At 38.0% G+C, this 22,206-nt stretch overlaps 1 protein-coding gene across 1 annotated transcript; it reads right to left on the minus strand.

Annotated features, from left to right (window-relative positions):
• Positions 1-239: 239 nt before the first annotated feature.
• npffr1l2 (neuropeptide FF receptor 1 like 2) lies at positions 240-9,501 on the minus strand (the record flags this gene model as incomplete). The annotated part of the gene is made up of 3 exons (XM_079605583.1): positions 240-1,239; positions 3,471-3,570; positions 9,153-9,501. The coding sequence occupies 3 exons, from the start codon at positions 9,499-9,501 to the stop codon at positions 240-242; spliced, it is 1,449 nt and encodes a 482-aa protein (XP_079461709.1).
• Between the last annotated feature and the right edge of the window lie 12,705 nt (positions 9,502-22,206).

Consider the following 22,206-nt stretch of genomic DNA (forward strand, 5'->3'; position numbering starts at 1 on the left):
TCCTTTAACATGGCTCTCGTTTGCACTTTCCAGAATACGAAACAGAGCTTGAGAATTTCGAGTCCAAAAATGAGTTCATTCAGCCTTTGAGTGTTTCAAGTGTTTTCACAGAAATGTTCTGATGAGATTAGTACTGATTTGATCCAATGATCTCACTTTTCATATCTCACTTTACATTAAAGCTCTGTGGAGTCTCAACTGCCCACAACCAGAGTCCATTAATCGCATACATAATCCATCTATTCATCCCAGGCTTGGTTTTTACCCCCTCTGATGGGACTTTCTGGCTCCTCCATCTGAAAGACTTTTTGGTTTGTGACCCCTTTTATCCCAGATCCCGCACTGGATCCTGTGTCATTGGAGCAGGCCGAGTTATTACAAAGCCGGCCAGTTCTCCTGTGCTCCAACTCCAGACACGTCCCGGAGTTCTTCAGATCGCCGTCATTGTAGACCCGGTTCCTTGCACCGAAATTCAGGGGATTGGAGTTGACCGCAGGGTCCCGTATGTCTCCTCCTGCTTTCTGTTTCATTCTGCTCTTCACAGACATTCCCTCGCAGCAGCACGAATGCGTACTGCACACCGCCTGAAAGCCCCTCTTGAAGTTCTCATTGTAGTATCCGTAGATGATGGGATTGACGCTAGAGTTTGAGAAGGCCAACCAGTGAGCGAATGGGAACACGTAGCCGCTCAGCATCTCCAAGTCGTCTTCGTTCAGACCTCCGTAGTCCGTGAGGAGCATCAGGGTCCACAGAGGCAGCCAGGAGAGTGTGAATAACAGAGCCACGACGCTCAGCATCTTGATCACTTTGATCTTCTTTTGGGAAATGATGGGCCGGCCTTTCTGCTGGGCTCCAGGAGCCGGAGGGGAGCTGTAAGACTGTCCGCTTTCATGCTGATCGTTCCCAGAGATCACAGAGGTGGTGTAGAGTTTGATCCCGATACGTCCATACATTAGCGTGATCAGGGTGAGGGGAATCAGGTAAATGTGTGCAAACAGGACGGTGGTGTAGACTTTTCTCATCTGTGGGTTTGCCCAGTTCTCAAAGCATGAGAAAAGTGTGTATGTGTGGTTGTAGTCTTCATTGTGGACCATGTAATGATGCTCCACTCTCTCCACAGTCAACATCACAGCTGAAGGACACATTATCACCACCGCAAGCACCCAGATCATCACTATGGTCACCTTAGCAACCAGTAAGGTGAGTTTAGGTTGGAAAGGGTACACGATGCAACGGAACCTGGAGGAGATTGGAACAGAGCTCTTTACAGCTGAAAAAATCCATCAGGCATAAACTGTACACCAATGACAGTTAATCCTCTGTCATTGTAATTTTGTAATTGTAAAATGTAATTTTCTTCCGCTTACTTCCCCTTTTGTCGTATTTTATCATAAAACATAATGTCTTTTATTTAAAGCAGTCATGAAATGGAAAATCAAATTTTTTTTTATATTCACACATATAAGAGGTGTGCTCTACAACAAAAGCCAAGTTTCATACCTCAAAACAAACTCCCCAGTTTAAAATTGCCCCAGTCATGATGTTACGATTTTCTTTTACTTATTATGCATATGTAAATCAATCACAACTGCTGTCTAGTAAGACCGTCCTACGTTGTTCTGTCCCTGGATGTAGACAAATTGCACCTCCAAAAAATCCCCAAATCCTTCCAAAATATCAAACTATTCGAAAAGAATAACCAGTATATGCTTAAGATGTCTGAGCGATTAAATAAGAATTTCCGATTTCACAGTGGACTCTTTTCCTAATTATTCTCAACATGCTGCCGATTTGTCTAATATCTTGTATTAAAAGCAGTGCCATGTATATTTCCCTAAGAGGCAATGCCGGTACATTTATTTATATTATTTTAAGTGTATTTGTAATGTATGTTAAACCAGCATTTAACACTGTTAGGAGACTAAGTGAAAGAGTGCTGCTAAACAAATCGCTACATAAACTTGAATATTAATATATTGTGTGAAGAAAGTAAGTTGAATATACAGTATGTTGGTGTAGTTTGTGTTACTGTTGCATCAACCTATTGCACAATGTGTAGCTGGTATTGTACTGTAGTCATCTTTTAAGAAACCAATACCTACATAGATAAATACTATGGCAATTTCAAACATAAAAAAGATGTCGCACAGGCTGTGGGGGAGGGCATGTAAACAGTGCAATGAATTTTGCCAATCACAGCAGTGGGCAAACACAGGATTTATTGTATTTTTGAAAGAGGCAAAGCTTTTTAAACTGAGGTGTTTTTTCAACAGAGAGTGAAAAACATTATTGAAAATTATAATATGTTACAAATATTTGAATGTTTTTGGAGCAAAATCTTTGCTAACTTCATAAGCTAACCTCCAGAAACATAATATAAAGATCTAAAAATGCATTTCATGACCCCTTTAAATTTCCTTAAGCTGGACTATGACGCTATTTACTTCTAGATCTGCTGTACAGCCGGAACACACTTTGTTGCATTATTTTCCTGTTATAACTGTAAAGCTGCTTAGAAACAATTAGTATTGTAAAAAGTTGTAAATAAAGGTGAAAATAAACACTGAAACTCTCACACTGAAAATAAAACATTGAATGAATCTCACAAACAAAACATTGAAATAAAAACATTGAAATGAATCCTCACTTTGAATCTCACAAGTCCGAGTCACATTTCAGCCCAAAATTAAATGAATAAAAAATAAGCAATTATATTTCGATTAAAGAAACTTTATTTAAAGATTTTTTGCATTGTGACATTATTTTCATGGCAATTAACATTTGCTCCCAAATTGTCATATATATAGAGGTGTGTGTGTGTGTGTGTAAAGCTGTACAAAAGTCTTAGGCACATTAGTATTTTCCATGTGGATCATACCGGTTGTTTTCAGACTCCTCGTGCATTCAAAAATCTCACTGGATTATTACAGGTAATGCAAACTGATATTTCATACTGACAGCAAATAAATAAATAACTGGCTTAAAACCGTGTGTGTGTGTGTGTGTGTATTTATACACTCTGAAATGCACAATAATATTACTGTGGCATCTTGTGTACACAGAAAAGTTTGAGGATAATTTTTTTACACTCAGCTTAGACAGCTTGCTTGTGTGTGTGCGTGTATTTATACACTCTTAAATGCACAATAATATTACTGTGGCATCTTGCGTACACAGAAAAGTTTGAGGATAATTTTTTTACACAGTTTACACAGCTTGCTGGTAAATCGAGAATAATCTTTTACTCTCACTCTGCTTTCAGCTATTTTTCTATAGCTCGCTCGCTGGCTCTCTCTCCCCTGAAAGTGTGTGTGTTTGTGAAAATACTAACGCACCTAAGACTTTTCAAACATTTTTATAAAATTATTTTATTTAATGTCTGTATTTTATTTCAAATATATATAATTTAGAATTTAATTTTAAAATATTCTTGACAAGTTTCATCAGATTCAAGTAATGACACCACTGACCTGTCCACCGCAATGGCCACCAGCGTGAACACAGAGGCAGACACAGACATACCCTGTACCAGACCACTCATCTTACAGACTGTGTTTGTGAACGGCCAACCTTGGAGGAGAAAAAGAGAGAGAAAAGTAATGATTGACAAGGTAAATTGGGCCACACACACACACACACACACACACACACACACACACACACACACACACACACACACACACACACACACACACACAGCAAAGCTGTCTAAGCTGAGTTTAAAAAAAATCTCCTCAAACTTTTCTCGGTACACAAGATGCCACAGTAATATTATTGTGCATTTAAGAGTGTATAAATATGCTGAAATGAATGTGTCTCCCTGGCCATGACTCAAGACCTTCAGCATTTTATACACTGTTCAACACACAATAATATTACTGTGGACTAGAAGAAATATATAGTGTTGCAATGCTATTGACTGTGGTCATGATCAGGTTGCATCGTGAAACGTGAAATGAGTTTCTTGGTCTAAATGATGGAGTCCACATTTATTGATAACAAAAATGACGTGTCATCACATGCATCACAATTCGAATGTGTCGTTTATTTAAAATATGTTTTTTTGGTGCACACAACAAGTATCTTTAGTGCAAATATGAGTGAAAGAAACCCAATGCTTTAATCTGGGAGCACCTTTACAGCCTGAGGTACAATACTAATGTAGGTCACTAATTGTGTACTGTACGAAGGATTATGTGATCGTCTCTAAAGCAACTAAAAATGCTGCATGCAGGCTTATCACAATGGACACTTTGGTGAGTCACGAACAAAAAGATAGAGCTCTTAGTTCTCTAGAAGAGCACACAGAAGTAGCTTTATGCTTATAGAGGGTTGATGAAGAAGATGTGCAGTCATTATCGCAATCAACCCAGACTCATTAATCAGGATCTTGTATCATACTATTTTGCTATGACTGTCTGGCTATACATTATCCTGTTTATAGAGTGGTGCAGGGAGGACATTAAAACCTGGAAGACAGTGTTTCCCTCGAGATTTTCCTATGTTTTAAAAAAAAGAGTTTTTCAGTTCACGAGTAAAATAAGGTCCATGATAAACACAAGTTGACGATGCATGGACGTTTTGTTCTACAATGTAAATTACACGCACGTAAACATTAATTATTAGAAACACGTAAAAAAATAAATAATAATTCTGAACATATTCAGATATTATGTAACAGCATGAGGGAGAATGCCCTGTAAACCAAATGTTAAACTAAACGTGAAATTGCAACAAATATATATATATATATTATTAATCATTGTTAAATAAAGAAAGACATTTTTATCAGATCAAATTAATTTATATTTTAGATTAAAATTAATGGAGACTATTGCTTGCGAACATAAAGTGCAACCTGGAAGAAACAAGAAAGCTGATTGATTGGAACCAGGTGTGTGTTTGATTACCAGCATGCAGAGGGATCTTTGTTTGCAAAGTGAGTGTGCTTCTTTTACCCAAGTTTGTGTGGTTGCTGGTTATAAAAATCAAAGGAGAAAGATTGCTAAAACCTGCATGTTTGTAGCCATTGAGTTTGGAGTAAACCGCATTCTGAGTTTGTTCAAGGACAGCTTGGAAAAGCCACAATGTGTTCATCAACTTTGAGATGCTACTGGTAGGATAAAGACTAATTTCTTTAGTGACTACAGACTGTTTCAAAGAACGTTGTGTATATCTTACAAATTGTGTGTTAATGCTAGTGGTTTTGTCATCTAATATGCTAACTGGCCATGTGCAGTAGCTAAGTGCATTTGATTGAGTGCTGCTGTTGAACCGCTATGTAAATATAGGCTATACTTTATGTGATTTGTGAGCATTCTAGTAACATTGTTTGTATAAATGAGTTAAATATCCTTAAATAATCTTATTGCTACGTGTAGTGACTTGTATACATTTATATATGGTTTGTGTTTTCTCTTAATAAGCTAAACATCTGAATTGAGCACTGAAAATAAGCAAAAGATGATCAAGTTGGTGCTGAAAGATTTTCAATACATTGCTTCTGTGATGAAGAATCAGTTGTGAGTTATTCCATGCACCCTCTGACGTTGATTGGAGCCTTTGTCAAGTTTGGGCAGACATTGAGGCTGAGAATCCTTGTATAACTTGACACCGAATGGGTTGTATAAAGACCGAATGAGGCGGATTAACTGTACTCCACACTAAGAAATGTATTTTCTTTTACCAGTTTCTGAGTCACTGCAGTCTGCAGAGCTTAAAAGGCTGTAACTGTTAAAGCGAAAACCCCAGCTCAGAACTACATACCGTCACCCGCTTGGTAAAAAGATGTTATTTATCGGCTTTTATAATGCCTTCTGACAAAGAGAAGGGGAACCATGGGGAGAGTGTGGGGAAAAGGCTTGTTAAAGTGACCAGCAAAGCTATCCATCAGTACATTTTCCTGGCTGCAGCATTTCATTGATCAATCAGAGGTGATTTTATTCATAATCAATCCAGCTGCATTCACATTCATTCATTTCGCAGATGCTTTTATCCAAAGAAACTTACAAATGAGGAATACAGCAAGCGATTTGTGAAGCGGCAAATAAACACAAGTTTCAGAAATTTTCAGTTTTCACAAATCACATTATGAAATTTTTCTTTCTCCAAAACATGTTGGCCACAATTATTGGCACTGCTAGAATTTTATGTGTAAAATATCTCTAAAGTATATTTTCATGAATTTATCATTTATCACACCAGGGTAAAACATGAAATTTTCTAGCTATGACTTGTTTGTTTCACGAGTATAAATATGAGGAAACTCAATGGCCAAATTCCCTCAATCATCCAACACCGAGTAAAACCAAAGCATACTGTATAATATAGTGCTGATGTGCAACAAACGATTGTTGAGCTTTACAAAATCGAAAGTGGCTGTAAGAAAATGGCTAAATCATTTAAAATCCCCATTTCCACCATCAGGGCAAAAATTAAGATGTTCCAATTATCTAAAGATGTTATGAATCTGCCTGGAAGAGGATGTGTGTCTATATTGTCTTAATGCACGGTGAGGAGGAGAGTTTGAGTGGCCAAAGATTCTCAAAGGATCACAGACGGAGAATTGCAGAGATTGGTCCTAACAGGGATTTAAGTACCCCATGCCCACGGTTAAATATACTGCTGGATCTTTAATGTTGTGGACCTATTTCTTTGTTGTCCTGAACAGTCTCTGCTAGAAATCTTATAATGGGCCGTGGTTGGATCTTCCATCAGGACAACAATCCAAAACAAACATTAAAATCAACACAAAAGTGTCACTGAGCATAAAAGGAAACTTCAGCTATGACCATCCTAGTCCCTGACCTGAACCCTATAGAAGATGGGCTGAACTGAAGAGAAGAAGCACCAACATGGATCTGGGAATCTGGAGAGATTCTGTATGGAGGAATGGTGTCTGATTCAAATTCAGAGCCCCTCTGCATGACAAGGACAGACGCCTGGGAAAGGCCCATTCAGACACCGCTCTGACTGAGACGAGCTGCTCTCTCTGCGAGATCATGCAGCTCCCATCTTGGTTACCCGAGTTGACTCAGCTGCTCATAGCAGCCCCGTGGCCAATACCCCTGAGGGAAGACCTTTTTTCCCAGGCGAACAGGACAATTTGGCACCCCTATCCCAAACTATGGACTCTCCATGTTTGACTTCTCGACAGGAGCTTGCGGACCTCCCAGCGAGAGTCCTGAGCACAATCAGCGAGAGTCCTGAGCACATTTAGCGAGGCTAGAGCTCCATCTACGAGACGTCTCTATGCTCAAAATGGTCTGTGTTCTCCGGTTTGTGCTCAACCAGGAACCAGAACTCTACTTTATGTGAAGTATCTCTGATACTTTTAATTTCAGGAGGGTGCCGCAGGAGGGTGGGCAAGGCTCGGATTCAAGCTGACAAACCTCACTAAAATGCCCTCGACGACTGATGCTGTTGCCAGCAAACACACCTGGATTGACTCTGCATTGGACTTTGGCTCTGGGATGAAGACTGCCTCTGGCGATCGCTCTGGCTCAATCTTTGTGGCAGTCTCAGGCTCCGAGTCAATAAAACAAGACAGAGAGAGATTGTACAAACACTATCCATGTAAAGTTAACACGAGACAATGAACTAAGGGAGAAATTAAGACTTTAATACACTGCGGAAGGACTTCGAAGGAACAGGAAACAGGTGTGAAACAAATACATTGTTGGGACTTGTCACAACAGGTGCATATTGTTGGTTTGATTGCTTCTATTGTTCTCCTCATTTGTAAGTCGCTTTGGATAAAAGCGTCTGCTAAATGATTAAATGTAAATGTAATTAGAGATCATGACTACGAATGAATTAATTAGAACTCAGGCAAAACAGACAATGATGACCATGACTAAAACTAAAGACAAAAACTAAACCTGACTGTGACAGTACTGTTCAAAATATCTTCTTTTATATTCCGAAGAAGAAAAAAAGACATGCAAGTTTGGAATGAGATGTAATTGATAACAGAATTAAATTTTTAGTCAAGGCCATGCCATGCACACTGTTCTCTGCTCTGCGCCAGAACACTAACATTTTCTTTAAAGCAAAAGTGCTAGAAGTACAAACAACATTATGTCCTCTTTCTTTGACAATTAGGGGTGTTCAGCAGAGCATGCATCTGTATCTGTAACAATGTCAAAATCATTTGTTTCTGTATTTGTATTCAGATGAATCTGGAAGTGGGCGGGTCTTTAACCAGAAGTTTGTAAACATGTTTGTACATGAGGAGCCAGTTTTAAATGTAATTCTGTTACCTTCATAGTTTTCATTAAAATATATGACTTCTAGGCTATAACTCCTAACATAACATAACTTTTTATTATGATAGAATTTCTTTAAATGTCTTCTAAATAAAACAATAATACTAAATGTTAAATAATAGATGAAAAAACTTGTTTTGCAGAGTTATGTCAGGACAATATCCACCACCTCAAATAAGAGGACAGCGCTCTGTATAAAATAGCTGATTAGAGAACACAGAAGTTGAAAGAAAATATTCAGTGGTTGAAAACTACTTTATTCATAGTTTACACTCATTCACTTCACACACTCATAATTACTTTGTGAATTTTACAGGTTTATGTATAATATCATGCTATCCCCTGCAAACAGCAAACAGGCTGTCTTCCAAATATTTTTCCTATTATACATTATAATATATTATTCATTTTGAAGCCATTATCCATGCCTTTCCAAATAAGGTATTCAACTTCGGGCACTGATGATCAAGCAAGGACACACGGCAATCAGCAAAAAAAGCTAAAGAGCGTTTGCAGTTCTGAATGAAATGCAGCATTTGATGAGCTTTTTGTTCAACTGAGCCAAAGTCTAATAGCAAGAACTGACATATATGCTGCAGCTAGCAAATGTCAGAATAGGCCAATGCTGTTGGAGTATTAACTCTAGACTTAGAACTGTGGGATTGAGATACAACCCAGCATAATGCAGTGGAAAAAAACTAACTGGCCTCAGGGTTCACTGCAGTAATAAGAGACTTGCTCTGTGTAGAAATGCTCAAAAGATGTGCTTTATACATAGCCATGAGCGGTGGTGAAGAAATGTTTTTAGCTTAAGGAAGTGGTCAAGGCACATGTGTGGTCTCTCTCTCCTTCACATGTTTGTGTCAGTGTAGTGATATGATTTACCTGTAATGAGGTTGTCCACCAGGGTTGTTGGGATACAGAAGACACCCACCAGAAGGTCACTAACGGCCAGGTTGAGGATAAAGAGGTTCGTGACCGTTCTCATCTGCCGGTTCTTCAGCACAATCAGACATACCAAGCCATTTCCCACCATGCACAACAGGAAGATGAAGAGGTAGGCCGCTGTCAGGGTGGCAGCCACAGACAGAGAGTGCTGGTAATATGGGTAGTAGGTGAGACTGGTGTGGTTGGTGACATTACTGTGGTTTGCATATGCATTTAGGAGACTGCTGTTCAAATAGAGTGCGGAAAGCTCCTGCAACATCTCCACTTCTGCTAGCTCGTCCTCCATGCCGTCACAGAGTTCCTCTTGCTATGCTGGTTGCAGAAAGCACCTGAGGGTGGACAAATTGCACACACACCACAGTAGAGCCAATTCAAAACAGTAATTTCAAAACAGAGACAATGATGACTTTTCATTGTAAAATGCATTCATGCAAAGAATTTGAGCACCAGAGAGTGTCAGGCCTTATGTGCATTCAGTTTCAACAGGAGAGCTTGATGCATGGCGTATGAATGCTTTCCAGCATCTTCAGATTGATCAACAGCCCTAGCACTTATAGACTGTTATTGTGAATTTTTCTGTGATTTTATGCATAGTGAGTTTAGAACAATGCATGCTATTGTGAAAACACATGAAGACTACATTTGCATTTCTAGAAAATAAATTGCCAGAGCTTTGAATGCAGTAAAAAATATGTATAAAAGAAAGTTAATATTGCTTTGGACTCCACTCTGAATGGGGGTGGGATCTTATGCTTTCAAAGCTAGCTTCCCTGCTGAAAAAATCCAGCATAAACCAGCATGGATTCGATGGTTAGTGTTGGTCTAGCTGGTGGACCAGCATATCCATTCTGTTCGCAAGCAAACAGGGGCTGGTGGAGCTGGTTCACCAGCATTGTCTTGCGGGTGTGAGTTTTTATGCACTTTTATCAGCATGGTCTTGCGGGTGTGAGTTTTTATTAACTTTTATCAGCATGGTCTTGCGGGTGTGAGTTTTTATTAACTTTTTTTGTGAACTTTTTTGTCTCCTTTTATCTTCTGTGATTCTGTTTGTTAACGGCAGATGTCAATCGTCACTTGTAGAGTGAATCTACTTTATTTCACTAACTGCAACACTGATTTCATGTTACTTTTACTCTCTATAGATTGGGACCATATGAAAGTGTTTGTTAAAAACTGGGGATTTTACTGTGTACCAGCAACATGCATTCTTCTTTATTAAACAAATAATAAAAATATATTTGGAAAATTATCTAAAATAACTACACACACTAAGATATGATATGTAACGCATACGCAAGTTTTGTTGTGGCCTTTTTGGGATCATATCAGCACCCAAAATAAAACATATGCTGGTTAACCCTTCCTTTAAATATTGTCTGTTTTTTAAGCAGTTTGGGCTGAAATCATTTCAGAAATTGAATAGGATAAGGGTTAAGAACAAACCTCTAGCTAGAATGCTTAAGAAATATCAAAAGAGTGCTCACTTAAAAGGATAATTCTTCCAAATATTCTGTCATTTATTCGCCCTCAAGTCTTTTCAAACCTACGTTTATTTCTTTTTTTCTGCCAAAGACAAAATAAGATATTGTTTGGGAACCCAAGCTGTTTTGTTACAAACATTCTTCAAAATATCTTAGGTTTGGAAAGACATGAGGGCGAGTAAATTATTTAACATTTTTGGTCGGACTTTCCCTTTAAATATAAACGCCTACAATATTGATCAGAGTGTGTATTAATTATGATGGTGAAAAATGTGTTGTGCTTGTGCAGGTCTTTCCTCTTTTTTTAATATACAGAAGACACATACAGACAGTAATATATATATATGTAACACAAATGACATTCCCAGCATTCTGAGGGAAAGTTAACTGGAAAGATGAAATTTAAATTCATGACCTTACAGCACTAATTGTTCTGTCTGTTGCCATTGCTTTTAAACTGATGTTTTAATGGGAGTGCTAATCAATGTTTCACACAAGCTTGGGGCATAGATCAAAACAATTGAACATTACAATACAACATAATCATCTAACCACAGAACTGTTATTAATACTGACCAACATAAAAATAATCTTTCAAAGACTTTGAGCATACATCTATGTTCTTGTAATTAAACTCTTGAGTTCAACGTGAATGATACCACCCACGTGGTCTCAATTTCTCAAACCATTAAGGACCCCACAACAGTCTGATGGAGCTGGAGTTACATCCTGTGGTGCAAAACTGTTGAGTTTGCTGCTGCAAGTAATAAAACAATCGAGAGAGACATGCTGTGAAGCGAGGAAGTAAATATCCTTGGTATTCTGTATCAATCTATGTCTCAGCAAGAACCGAGGAGTTGTCTTTGTGATTTAAGGACAAATGTTCCACAAGGGCACTGTAAATTAGGTAACCATACTCCTTACTTTTACTATCTCAGAAAAAATAAATTAAATATCCTCACAGCAGGCACTGAATATGCTCTACTAATTAGAGAACATGATGACTGAATAGCTTAATTGAATTGATCTGTCTTTTTAACAGAATCTGACATGCCTTTCAAATGATATTGAAATACAGATTCTATTAAGATTCAGTTGACTCTCCCCATCTGGCCTTTTCCCGAAGAGTTTTGATAGTTTTTATATTTGCATGTTGCATGTAATTATGCATAATTTATAGTTACTAGCAAGGACACTGTAAAATAAAGTGTCACCGGGATTTGCAATGCAACTTTTACATTGTACTTATTTTTTTGTGTAAGTTCTAGTTAAAGCTGCAGTCCATAACTTTTTTGGGTTCAAATTTTTCCAAAATACATTTTTGAGCAAGTACATCACCAGCCAGTATTCAAAACTATCTGTAATAATGTTTTTAATTCCACTGGTACTGGTGGATTTACGCTGGAAATTTTGAGCATGTCATGTCTTGGCGTCATTACGTCACATACACATAAAGGAGCTAGTAGGCTATGTTGCGTGTGATGATTTTGGAGGTGGAGGTTTATAGCCTTTTCTCACAGCACTTGATATAATTAAACGTAATGTAAGGCTGGAAAAACTGGTTGGAGAGATAGACTGGTTGTTTTAATGGAGTGTGGCAGAGGAATCGGGGCGCTTTCTGTATCCAGACTGGCCCATGATGGCTGGGAGTGACCGAGACACCCAGCCTCATGTATTTATTCAGGTTGGGTTCGCATCTCTTTTCTTTATTCATGTTTTGTATTGATTATCTTTGAATTGATTATACAATTGACCTGATACCTGATTTAATAAATGATTACATTTGATTATTCAAATTGATTTTGACCTTGTTCATTTAATAGTTTAAAAGTAAATCAAACATTCGCTCACTTTTAGTGATGCATAGATATGATCAAAACTTTTCATTTATGGAGTCAGATGAAATGAGTAAACGCATATGATAAATGTATTGCATTTAACCCAAATTACTTTGAGATGCTGGAAAGACGGAACGTGCAAGAAACCTTCCCCGTATTATTGGACCAATATAGCGCGGCTTACAGTATCAATTTGATGGCGAATCCAAAGGTTCAAATGACAATCACCAGTGACGACTGGATATTCACCCGCTGTAAAATGCAAAAGACTTAGGAGTGGCAACAGAAAAAAAGAGACTGCAACCGGGCCTATAAATATCAGAAGGGCATTAAATGTAGTCACGCAATGCTGATGTTGTTAACATTAACAATTTGAGAGCAAAGTATAATTCGCACGTTTTGACGTGATATGATAATTGATCATTAGATTTAATTAGCGCGATTTGCTGCAATGCTTTTTTCCCCTTAGTTGGTCAGAACAAAAGTTTAACCCAAGCAAAAGTTACTACAGATGACATTTTCCGGTGAAAAATCTTATGTTGGTCATACTTCCAAAAAGTAGAATCTGTGATTCCGAATGCCAGTATCCACACCGGCGTGGTGACTGACAGCCGCACATTCTCCTCAAAATATTGGATTCATTCGTGCTAAAGTTGATAATTCCGCGAATAACTGCAATTGCAGATTTCAAACTGAGATGGCGACAAAGAGGAAAAACTACGGACACACTCGTTTATCCATATCTAGTTAGTGTTATTTTTTGGTTAACTGAATGAACACTGATTGTAAAGCGAACTTGTCGTCTTGATATTCTTAAACACCATTTCGGTTATATTTATGAGCCCCTAATTTGCACAGGAGAGGAACTTTGCCATAATGTCTGATGTATTATCATTATGAACAACATGTGAGGTCACTGAATTATTTAGCAAAAGTTCACTAGAAAGGCCAGACTTGACTGTTTACAAATTAATATTATGATGGAGAACACTCTTTGACCTTTTCCTCACCAAATTTTTTTTGATTTTCTTTAGCTGAATGCAGTGTTACTACAGAGCTTCAGAAGCATTCATATCATTTTCAAGTTCCAGTTGATTAACAAAGACTCAACACAAAATGCGCACATTCAAAGGGCAAAAAGGGTAACACTTTACAATAACAGTACATGAATAATCATGTACTAATGCCTGAAATTAATAGTTACTTCAACATGAACTCATGATTAGTGCAGAAATGAACTAATCATGAACCAATGAAGAGCTATCCTTAACTATGACAGGAGTCAGAGATGTTATAAGGATTCATGCATGAATAATAGCAGCCTTAAAGGAGAACTCCGGTCAATTTTAACATTGAGCTCAATTTTTAGTAAATTTGGAGTGCTGTCAATACAGAGAACAACGACAAAAATCGGTGTTGCCTACACTGTGTTATCCTCTTTTTAAAATTTGCACCCTATTGACTTGAATGGGGCAAGTTTTAAACCTGCTTTTATCCTCTTAACATATTTGATGTGTCATTACAAGTGCCCAGCCATGTTGAGTGATTCCTTAAGAGTGAACACGAGTGAATCTGACTGCAGTAGATGTGAAAAATATGAATAAAAATGATGTTATATCAGCCAGCGCACATACCTGTATTTAGTTCCTGTTTTCGGTGGAAGTCCAAAGTAGTCGATTGTCGAGTTCACGCGCATAGGTTTAGTTACTATGATCACGCGCGTGAACTCGATAATCGACTACTTTGGACTTCCACCGAAAACAGGAACTAAATACAGGTATTTGCGCTGGCTGATATAACATCATTTTTATTCATATTTTTCACATCTACTGCAGTCAGATTCACTCGTGTTCACTCTTAAGGAATCACTCAACATGGCTGGGCACTTTTAATGACACATCAAATATGTTAAGAGGATAAAAGCAGGTTTAAAACTTGCCCCATTCAAGTCAATAGGGTGCAAATTTTAAAAATAGGATAACACAGTGTAGGCAACACCGATTTTTGTCGTTGTTCTCTGTATTGACAGCACTCCAAATTTACTAAAAATTGAGCTCAATGTTAAAATTGACCGGAGTTCTCCTTTAACTACATGTTACATGTTTGATGCATTAATTAACATTTGGGGGTAAACTAAATCAATCAGGCTCTGTAAGAATAAATAAAAAACAATTAGAATTAAACATGATTTAATACTGTCATAAAATAAAGCCTTCTGGTCCCCTGCTTCCTCGTCATCTAGTGTATTTAAGTTTATGTTTTTCTAACTTTTGTTTTTCCGGTCTATTGTAATCACAAACATACTAGATTGTAGGGCAAAGTTTTATTGTTTATTACATTTCATTAAGCCAATTGCACACGAGCATGGGTGTGAAATTCTTATGGGGGTATTCTTTAACCCTCGGGGGTCGGCAAATGCGCGGGTGCGTTTTGCTGTTTTTTTTTTTTACATAGCACCAACATAGACTTAAAATACTCTGTCATATATGGTCATACAGACTTAAGAAATATGAAAAAAGAATCTGTGAGATGTCTACTTTTGTATGTGTCCACTTACAATCTAAACAAAACGTGCTTTTGTAAAATAAAGAAAATAAACAGGGTGTGCTTTCTGCCTCTCCGTCTCGTGAACTTTTTTTTTCTTGAGCACGTCCCTAAACATAAACAAAACTCAGCGAATACTTGTCACATATTTATGAGCTCTATATATTTATAAACATTTAAGTGTGTAGTTTTAAATTACCTGATTCAAAAAGAAAACAAATATTCTCTGTTTAAGTAATTTGTATAAAACCAACAAGATATCCAGTTTCTAAAACCCTTGCTCATTATTTTTAATGTGACCACACCCACCCGTGCAAAATATATAGACATGCAACTCGCGCTCATTACCTCAAAAACAATGCACCTAACCTCATCAGTCCTCTGCTGTTTGCCGAGTTTGGAAGACGCGGGCGAACTTATTGGATTTACATCCGAAGAAGAAGAACGCGATTTAAAGACAAAGATTTTAAGGTAAGAAATAATTCTGAATTATATTAGTTAGTGTTATTGTTGCATAAACTTCACATTCAGCGGCTCCATCGCTTCAGTAAATGTTCTCTTGCACGCGCTGTCTGTTTGAGTCAGTCGCGCTGTCTGTTTGAAAAGCAAAACGCATGTTTTTACTCCAATCTCATTTCATAACGTCATAACAATTGTAAACATTTGAAGTAACATATAATCAATTATATTTTTACTCTAGTGTAGTGTTTAACGATTTATAGGCTGCCTAGCTGCTATAGGCTTGTTATTATTAATGTATGCAGCACTGCACGTATATGCCTACAAGGCACAACAAGGTGTTCATTACATAGGCTATTTTTTAAATCGCAATTTTTACCCAATTTTAAAAATCTAAAAATGGATTCCCACAATCGTGCAGCCCTATAGTTTATCTTGATATTACCATGGTCACAGTTGTTTTCGGTTTTTTTTTTTTACAGGGACCAGATGAGAGACCACTGATGGAGTCCTGCTGCATGATTCTCTGTACATGTAGGCCTACATGGTAAAATGAAAAATCAAACAACTTGGAAATGACAGGTATGTATGACACCTATGTTTCAGGAATGGCACAAAGGTGTGTTCAATAATGTGCTTTTTTGTCCTTTTTTGAGTATCTTTGGATTATGTTGTGTTGTAAATACATCGTCCCATCGCCTGTGCTGCGGATTTTGTGGCGCGAAGGGAAAGGTCCGTCGCGCTGCGCAAATCCCTCACGACCTCCTGAACCGGGCCTTTCTCGTCCATGCGGCGGAGGAGTTCAGCCTGGAGAATCTGGAGGACAGCCATGGAGTGCAGGGCGGAAGCGGCTTGTCCGGCGGCAGCGAAAGCGCGGCCGACAAGAGCTGAAGTGTCTGGTCTGCCCTTAAAACCAAGGTGTTGTGCAGCTGTTGCGAACAAAATGGTGTTCTCTGAGCCATCATCAAGTACAGCAAATGTGCTAGAGATGGATGGTAACCATAACAACTTTCAGGAACATTTTCCCACCACAGCGAGGTTGGTCTAGTAAAGAGTTTGTGTGGTGGAGTTGTATGCTATTGCTCACACTGATAGGCACTGATAACCTAACCTTTTCTTTGGTTGATGTTGTGGAGTATGGAGAGTTATTTGGTTTGGCAAAGGTGGCAAGGCCTCTTTAGGTCACAGTCTTTGGCCATGGGAGCGTGCACATTTCCAGCACAGTTTATTGTCTTTGATCCAGCTAACCATTTGCTCTTTGAGCTTTAAATGCGGTACACTGGCTGAGGTAAATTTCATTACAGATGGCTTTGGGCTTGGTAGGTACTTTGGGATGAACTGCCTTGGGTTTGGATAGGGGTTCTATGACCTGTCTCTGTTTGCTTTGGTTTGTTTGCTTGGTCCCCGAAATGCTGCCCTTTGATCTTGACCCTCGCTTTGTGGCTCTTGTCTCGTAAATTGTGTTAAATTCCATACAGTTGGCTTCTAGCTGCAGCCAATCTGCAAACTCGAAGAGGGAGAACTTAGTCTTATCTGAGTACCTCTTGAGGTGATGCCTGCTGAATTGGGTTTGTTGTCAACAAGGAATGTCCATCAAGTTTACTGGTTAAATTGGTATGGGTTGTCATTAGCATATGCATGTTTGTGGGTGTGTGTGGTTTTTAATCATTTACACACACAGCTCTGGCAGGAATTAGGAGGAAACAACACACAAACCATTTCTCTATGCACGAGCAAAAACGAAACTAAAAGTTATATTTGCATAGTCACTCGACAATGCTGTGGTTTGATTGGCTGTCTGTTCATGTGATTGGGGCATGAACACTATGTAGGCTTGTCCTGTATGATTGTTGAATGGATAATAATGGTGTCCAGCAGAGGACGCAGCTGACCTCCTCTTCAACACGATGGATATTTATTTTAGTTTTATTTATAACTAGAGTTGGGAAGGTTACTTTTAAAATGTATTTCACTACATATTACACAAAACATGCTTTAAAAAGTCATTTGTAACGTATTTCATTAGATTACTTAGGTTTAGTAATCTAAGATATGTCTATTCTTAAGGTATGTAACATAAAGGAGCATATTAACTTGATGTCTTATTTTTATGTTTACCACTTCTAAATATCTACCAATCATCGAACTTGGTCTTCCTCTGATTTTTTTTAAAACTACATCAGTTTTCCACAGCATTTCTAGAAAAAGAAAATATTTTAAATGCACCACTCAAAATAAATTCAATATTAATTAACTGCAATCAATATCAATGTAATTTAAATGCAACATAAGAATATACTCAAAGTGCTTATCATTCATATCGTTTTTTAAAGTAAGTGAGTAAACAGCTACTTGAATTTGTAGTAGAAAAAAAGTAGAAATTAAAGCAAGCATTATATTCACTTTTACTCTTAAACTTTTAATATTTATGTTTACTCTCAAACTTGTGCCCAATAAGGCCGATTGTAGCAAGAGAGTGTGCTCAAAGTGCTCATCTGTCATGCAGGTACGCTGTGGAGTAAAAAGTAGCCCTCCCTGACTAAAGAGGCATTCTACAGGAGCACTTGAAGGCAGGATGGTGTTTTTCAAGAAGAGGGATTTAATGGTTGGATAAGGGCTTCAATGAAATGGTAAATGGTAAATGGACTGCATTTATATAGCGTTTTCACAGACCCAATGGCCACCAAATCGCTTTACATTGCCTCACATTCACACATTCATACACCGACGGCGGTGTCAGCCATGCAAGGCGCCATCCAGCTCGTTGGGAGCAGTTGGGGTTAGGTGTCTTGCTCATGGACACCTCGACACTTGGTCAGGTGGAACCGGGGATTGAACCACCAACCTTTCGGTTTGTAGACAACCTACATGAACCACTGAGCCACTGCCGCCCCTATGAATCCAAAGTCTTGCATGGATCTTGGAGATAGTTCCATATTTCATCTTCTGCTTTGGTGCTTGTCATCTCTGTATTCTCAAGAGAATAAGTTGTCATCCATGACCATGTCTCCTGAAATCTGTCCATTTTTAAAAATGGGTCAGTTCAGCAGAAGGCACAACGTCTAGAAGAGCAGCCTCTTAGACCTTTATCCTTCTCATATTTTCCCTCTCATGAGCAGGAAGCCACCACAGCCGAAAAATTGGTATGGTAGATGCTGCCATTCTTGCATCATGGGAGGCCAGTACCTCTCTGAACCGAGTATCAATGGATTTGACAATTATTGAGATTGTTTGCTGAGAACTGTACTTGAGAGATGCTTTCAGGCCAAGAATGGTCAGAATTATAAAGTCAAGAAAACAGTTCTTTCCCCTTGAAGGAGATCAATTGCATAGGCGAGAGGTTTCAGAACGGCTGTGTACTCCTTGAGAAATACAGTTTATTGAGGGTGCAGTTTGGCCACACTTAGACGGTCACACACTTCAATTAGTTGGGCTTCAGCAAAACTCACTATCTTTTCAATGGCAGGATCTTTGAGCTCCATCGGGTCACGGATGGGACAATGCACCTCATATTGGCAATGTCCTCTAATACCTCAGCTGCTATTGGGAGCGATGGGCCTTGTTCCAAATGGCAGCACATTTTGTCAAGGCACTTCTGTACAATTTTCATGAGACCCCTTGTGATGCAGCCTTTTCCAGAACACGTGTGGCAATGAGATTGATGATGTGGCAGCAAGAAAAACATAAGCTCTTGTTGAAAATTTTCCTGAAGAATTGCACCAATATCTTCAAACTGCACACCATTTGTGTAATCATAAAAAGTGTGTTCTTCTGGATTAATTTTCCAAATTCTTGGAAGGCTTTAACAAAGTTGCTTCCATTGTCTGTACCTGTGGCACAGACCTTAACCTGGCTGTTGAATTCGGTGTAAATCTAACTTTTTTTCATCTCACTCTGACTCCTCATGCCAAGGGAGCTGATTTCCTCTCCAGTGTTTCCTGTTCTATCCAATGACAGGTCATACCAAGATAACTTCTATTATGAGAAGTCCATCTGCTGTGGTACACACTGTTTCGATGCCCTGAAGCTTTTCAACCAGTGATCCCTTCATGCTTTGAAAATTATTTCTCAATACATTGCGAAGTTTTCATGCACAATTGGGTTTTCCCTCCACTAATTCCCAGTATAAGCTTGCGGAAGGAAGCATTCTGCACTAATGAGAAGGGTTACACATTTTCAATTATGAAGTCAAAAATCAGTGCATTCACTTTCTTTCTACATCATGTTTTGCTTGTTTTACAGAAAGACCACATGAGGTGTTCGTGGTGGAACTGCATTCAGCACAACCAACATCATCTGACATCCCTTTCCTTGATGTAATCTGCTAGGCACTTGGGTCATATATATATATAAATAAATAAAAATGTAATGGATAAATCAACAGCTAGCTGTGCATTAAACGATTTTAATGCACGACGTGGAGGCAAAGAAACGCCCAACACGAGAGAGTATCTGTGTCTGTTCACCTCTCTCTCCATTATCAACGAAGCGTTTAATTACTTAAAAAGAAATGCAACCCCCTCATTGTGTCACACTGTGGTTATCTCAGGAACAGACTAAAGACTCAGATTAAAGTTGAAACTTTAATAACAACTCTCTGGACTAAGCTGATGGAAAACACACTAACGTGACAGAGACTGGACGAAGACTGAAAGCAAGGGTGCATAGCAAACAGAAACGAGCTAATTAATCAGACACAGCTGGGACAAATGAACTCATAATAACAGTAACCATAGAAACAAAGCAGTGGCGGGAAACAGAACAAATTAACACAGGATCTGATCAACAAACAGAAAGTCCACACACAAACTTAAAACGTTGCTGAGAAATATAATGTAGCGATTCAGTAGTGAAGCTATTTTATTACTAAAAGTCTGAGAATACTTAAGATAAATCATTCCTAATAATATTTGTTGAGATGTGCATCAGAGGGATAACAAAATATAAAATAACAAAATATTGTTAATAATATAGGTTTTAGAGTCAAAAGTAATCGACACTGGTTTAATTGAAAAGGGATCTAAATGGTTGACTGGTATAATATGAACCACACTGACTATAGATTCACTAAAAAACAAATCCCTCAAAGATGACAGTCCTGATGTTAAAGAACATCAGCTTCTTTCTCCAACACTGCAAACAATTTCACAAAATGAAATTGAATAATATTTGAGGTTTGGAACAAATATGACAAATGTCATTTTGGGTGAACTATCCCTAGTATATATATTTGTTTCTATTGCAGCAAGCATCCTGTCAGTACGTGTGGTCTTTACACATAAATGAGAGGAAGAAAAACTTTTAAGAGTGTTTTATATTGTATTGCAATAACAATGAATTAGATTCAGAGATGTTAAGCTTCAAAATTAATCAAAAAGTGCCAATCATAAAAGTAGCCAAGACAACTGGCACAGTTCTCCAAGAAATACAATAGATTTGTTTAGTGAATGGACTGGTTTTGTAAACCAAAACAAATGATTCATTGAAAAGATCAACTCAAAATAATCAATTTGTTCACGAATCGGATTATGAACTTGCATAAACGTGCCAAGATGATCTACTGTATATAGTTTCACATAGTTTCACATATATACATTTACATTTACATTTATTCATTTAGCTGACGCTTTTATCCAAAGCGACTTACAATTGCTATATATGTCAGAGGTCGCACGCCTCTGGAGCAACTAGGGGTTAAGTGTCTTGCTCAGGGACACATTGGTGTCTCACAGTGGATTCGAACCCGGGTCTCTCACACCATAGGCATGTGTCTTATCCATTGCGCCATCACCACCCCGGTATATACACTATATATACACACAACGACTATTGAAACTTCCGTTTCATCCCAACATTAATTATTTTCTCATTCAAACTAGACAGAGGACACCTTGAATCCATTACTTTCAGTCGCAGTATTTTGTTTGATTCACCAGTTGGCATAGAGTCACAAAAATGGCAACACCAGTGCTTTTGCATGGTCAAACGTTTGTGTGGTGGTAAATTAATATAATGTCTAATATCTAAAACTAATTAATACATCTGTTGTTTTATACATTTCAACTAATTAGCAGAGTAGGCTACATGCTTTTCAAATTATTTGCATTTACATTAAACAATAATAATAATAAAACACTAGGCGTATTGGTATATTTCAGCATATGCTGTACAAAACTACAAAAAGAGTATTCATTGCAAATGACTAAATCTTCTAAGTGCCATTCACAATCTCTCTACTTTGACTCTGCTAATAGCAGAGACATCTTTCTGTAGTTATTCTATGAAAAAAATAAATAAATACAATTTAAAGCCAGAACCATATCAGAAATTCAATTCAAAATGCTTGCAGGTGGAGAGGAGGGTAATAGGTTTCAGGTGACTCAGATTTTCTATGCCTCATTTCCTTCTCAAAATGTAAAGTGATAGTTTTTTTTTTTTCTTACGTTTTCAGGTGAGAGAGAGAGAGAGAGAGAGAGAGAGAGAGAGAGAGAGAGAGAGAGAGAAAGAGAGAGAGATCCGTTCAGCAACAGCAGCAAAAAGAAGAATTCTGATTTTTTGCTTTTTAAATGTTGTTTTAAGACAAGACAGACAATCAGTTTTTATACAACTCTATAAATTAAGACCTTCTGCAACATATTAACTACAAAAGGACATTGAATTGACCATTGA

Source organism: Phoxinus phoxinus (genome assembly GCF_949152265.1).
Source record: "Phoxinus phoxinus genome assembly, chromosome: 3".
NCBI lineage: Eukaryota > Metazoa > Chordata > Actinopteri > Cypriniformes > Leuciscidae > Phoxinus > Phoxinus phoxinus.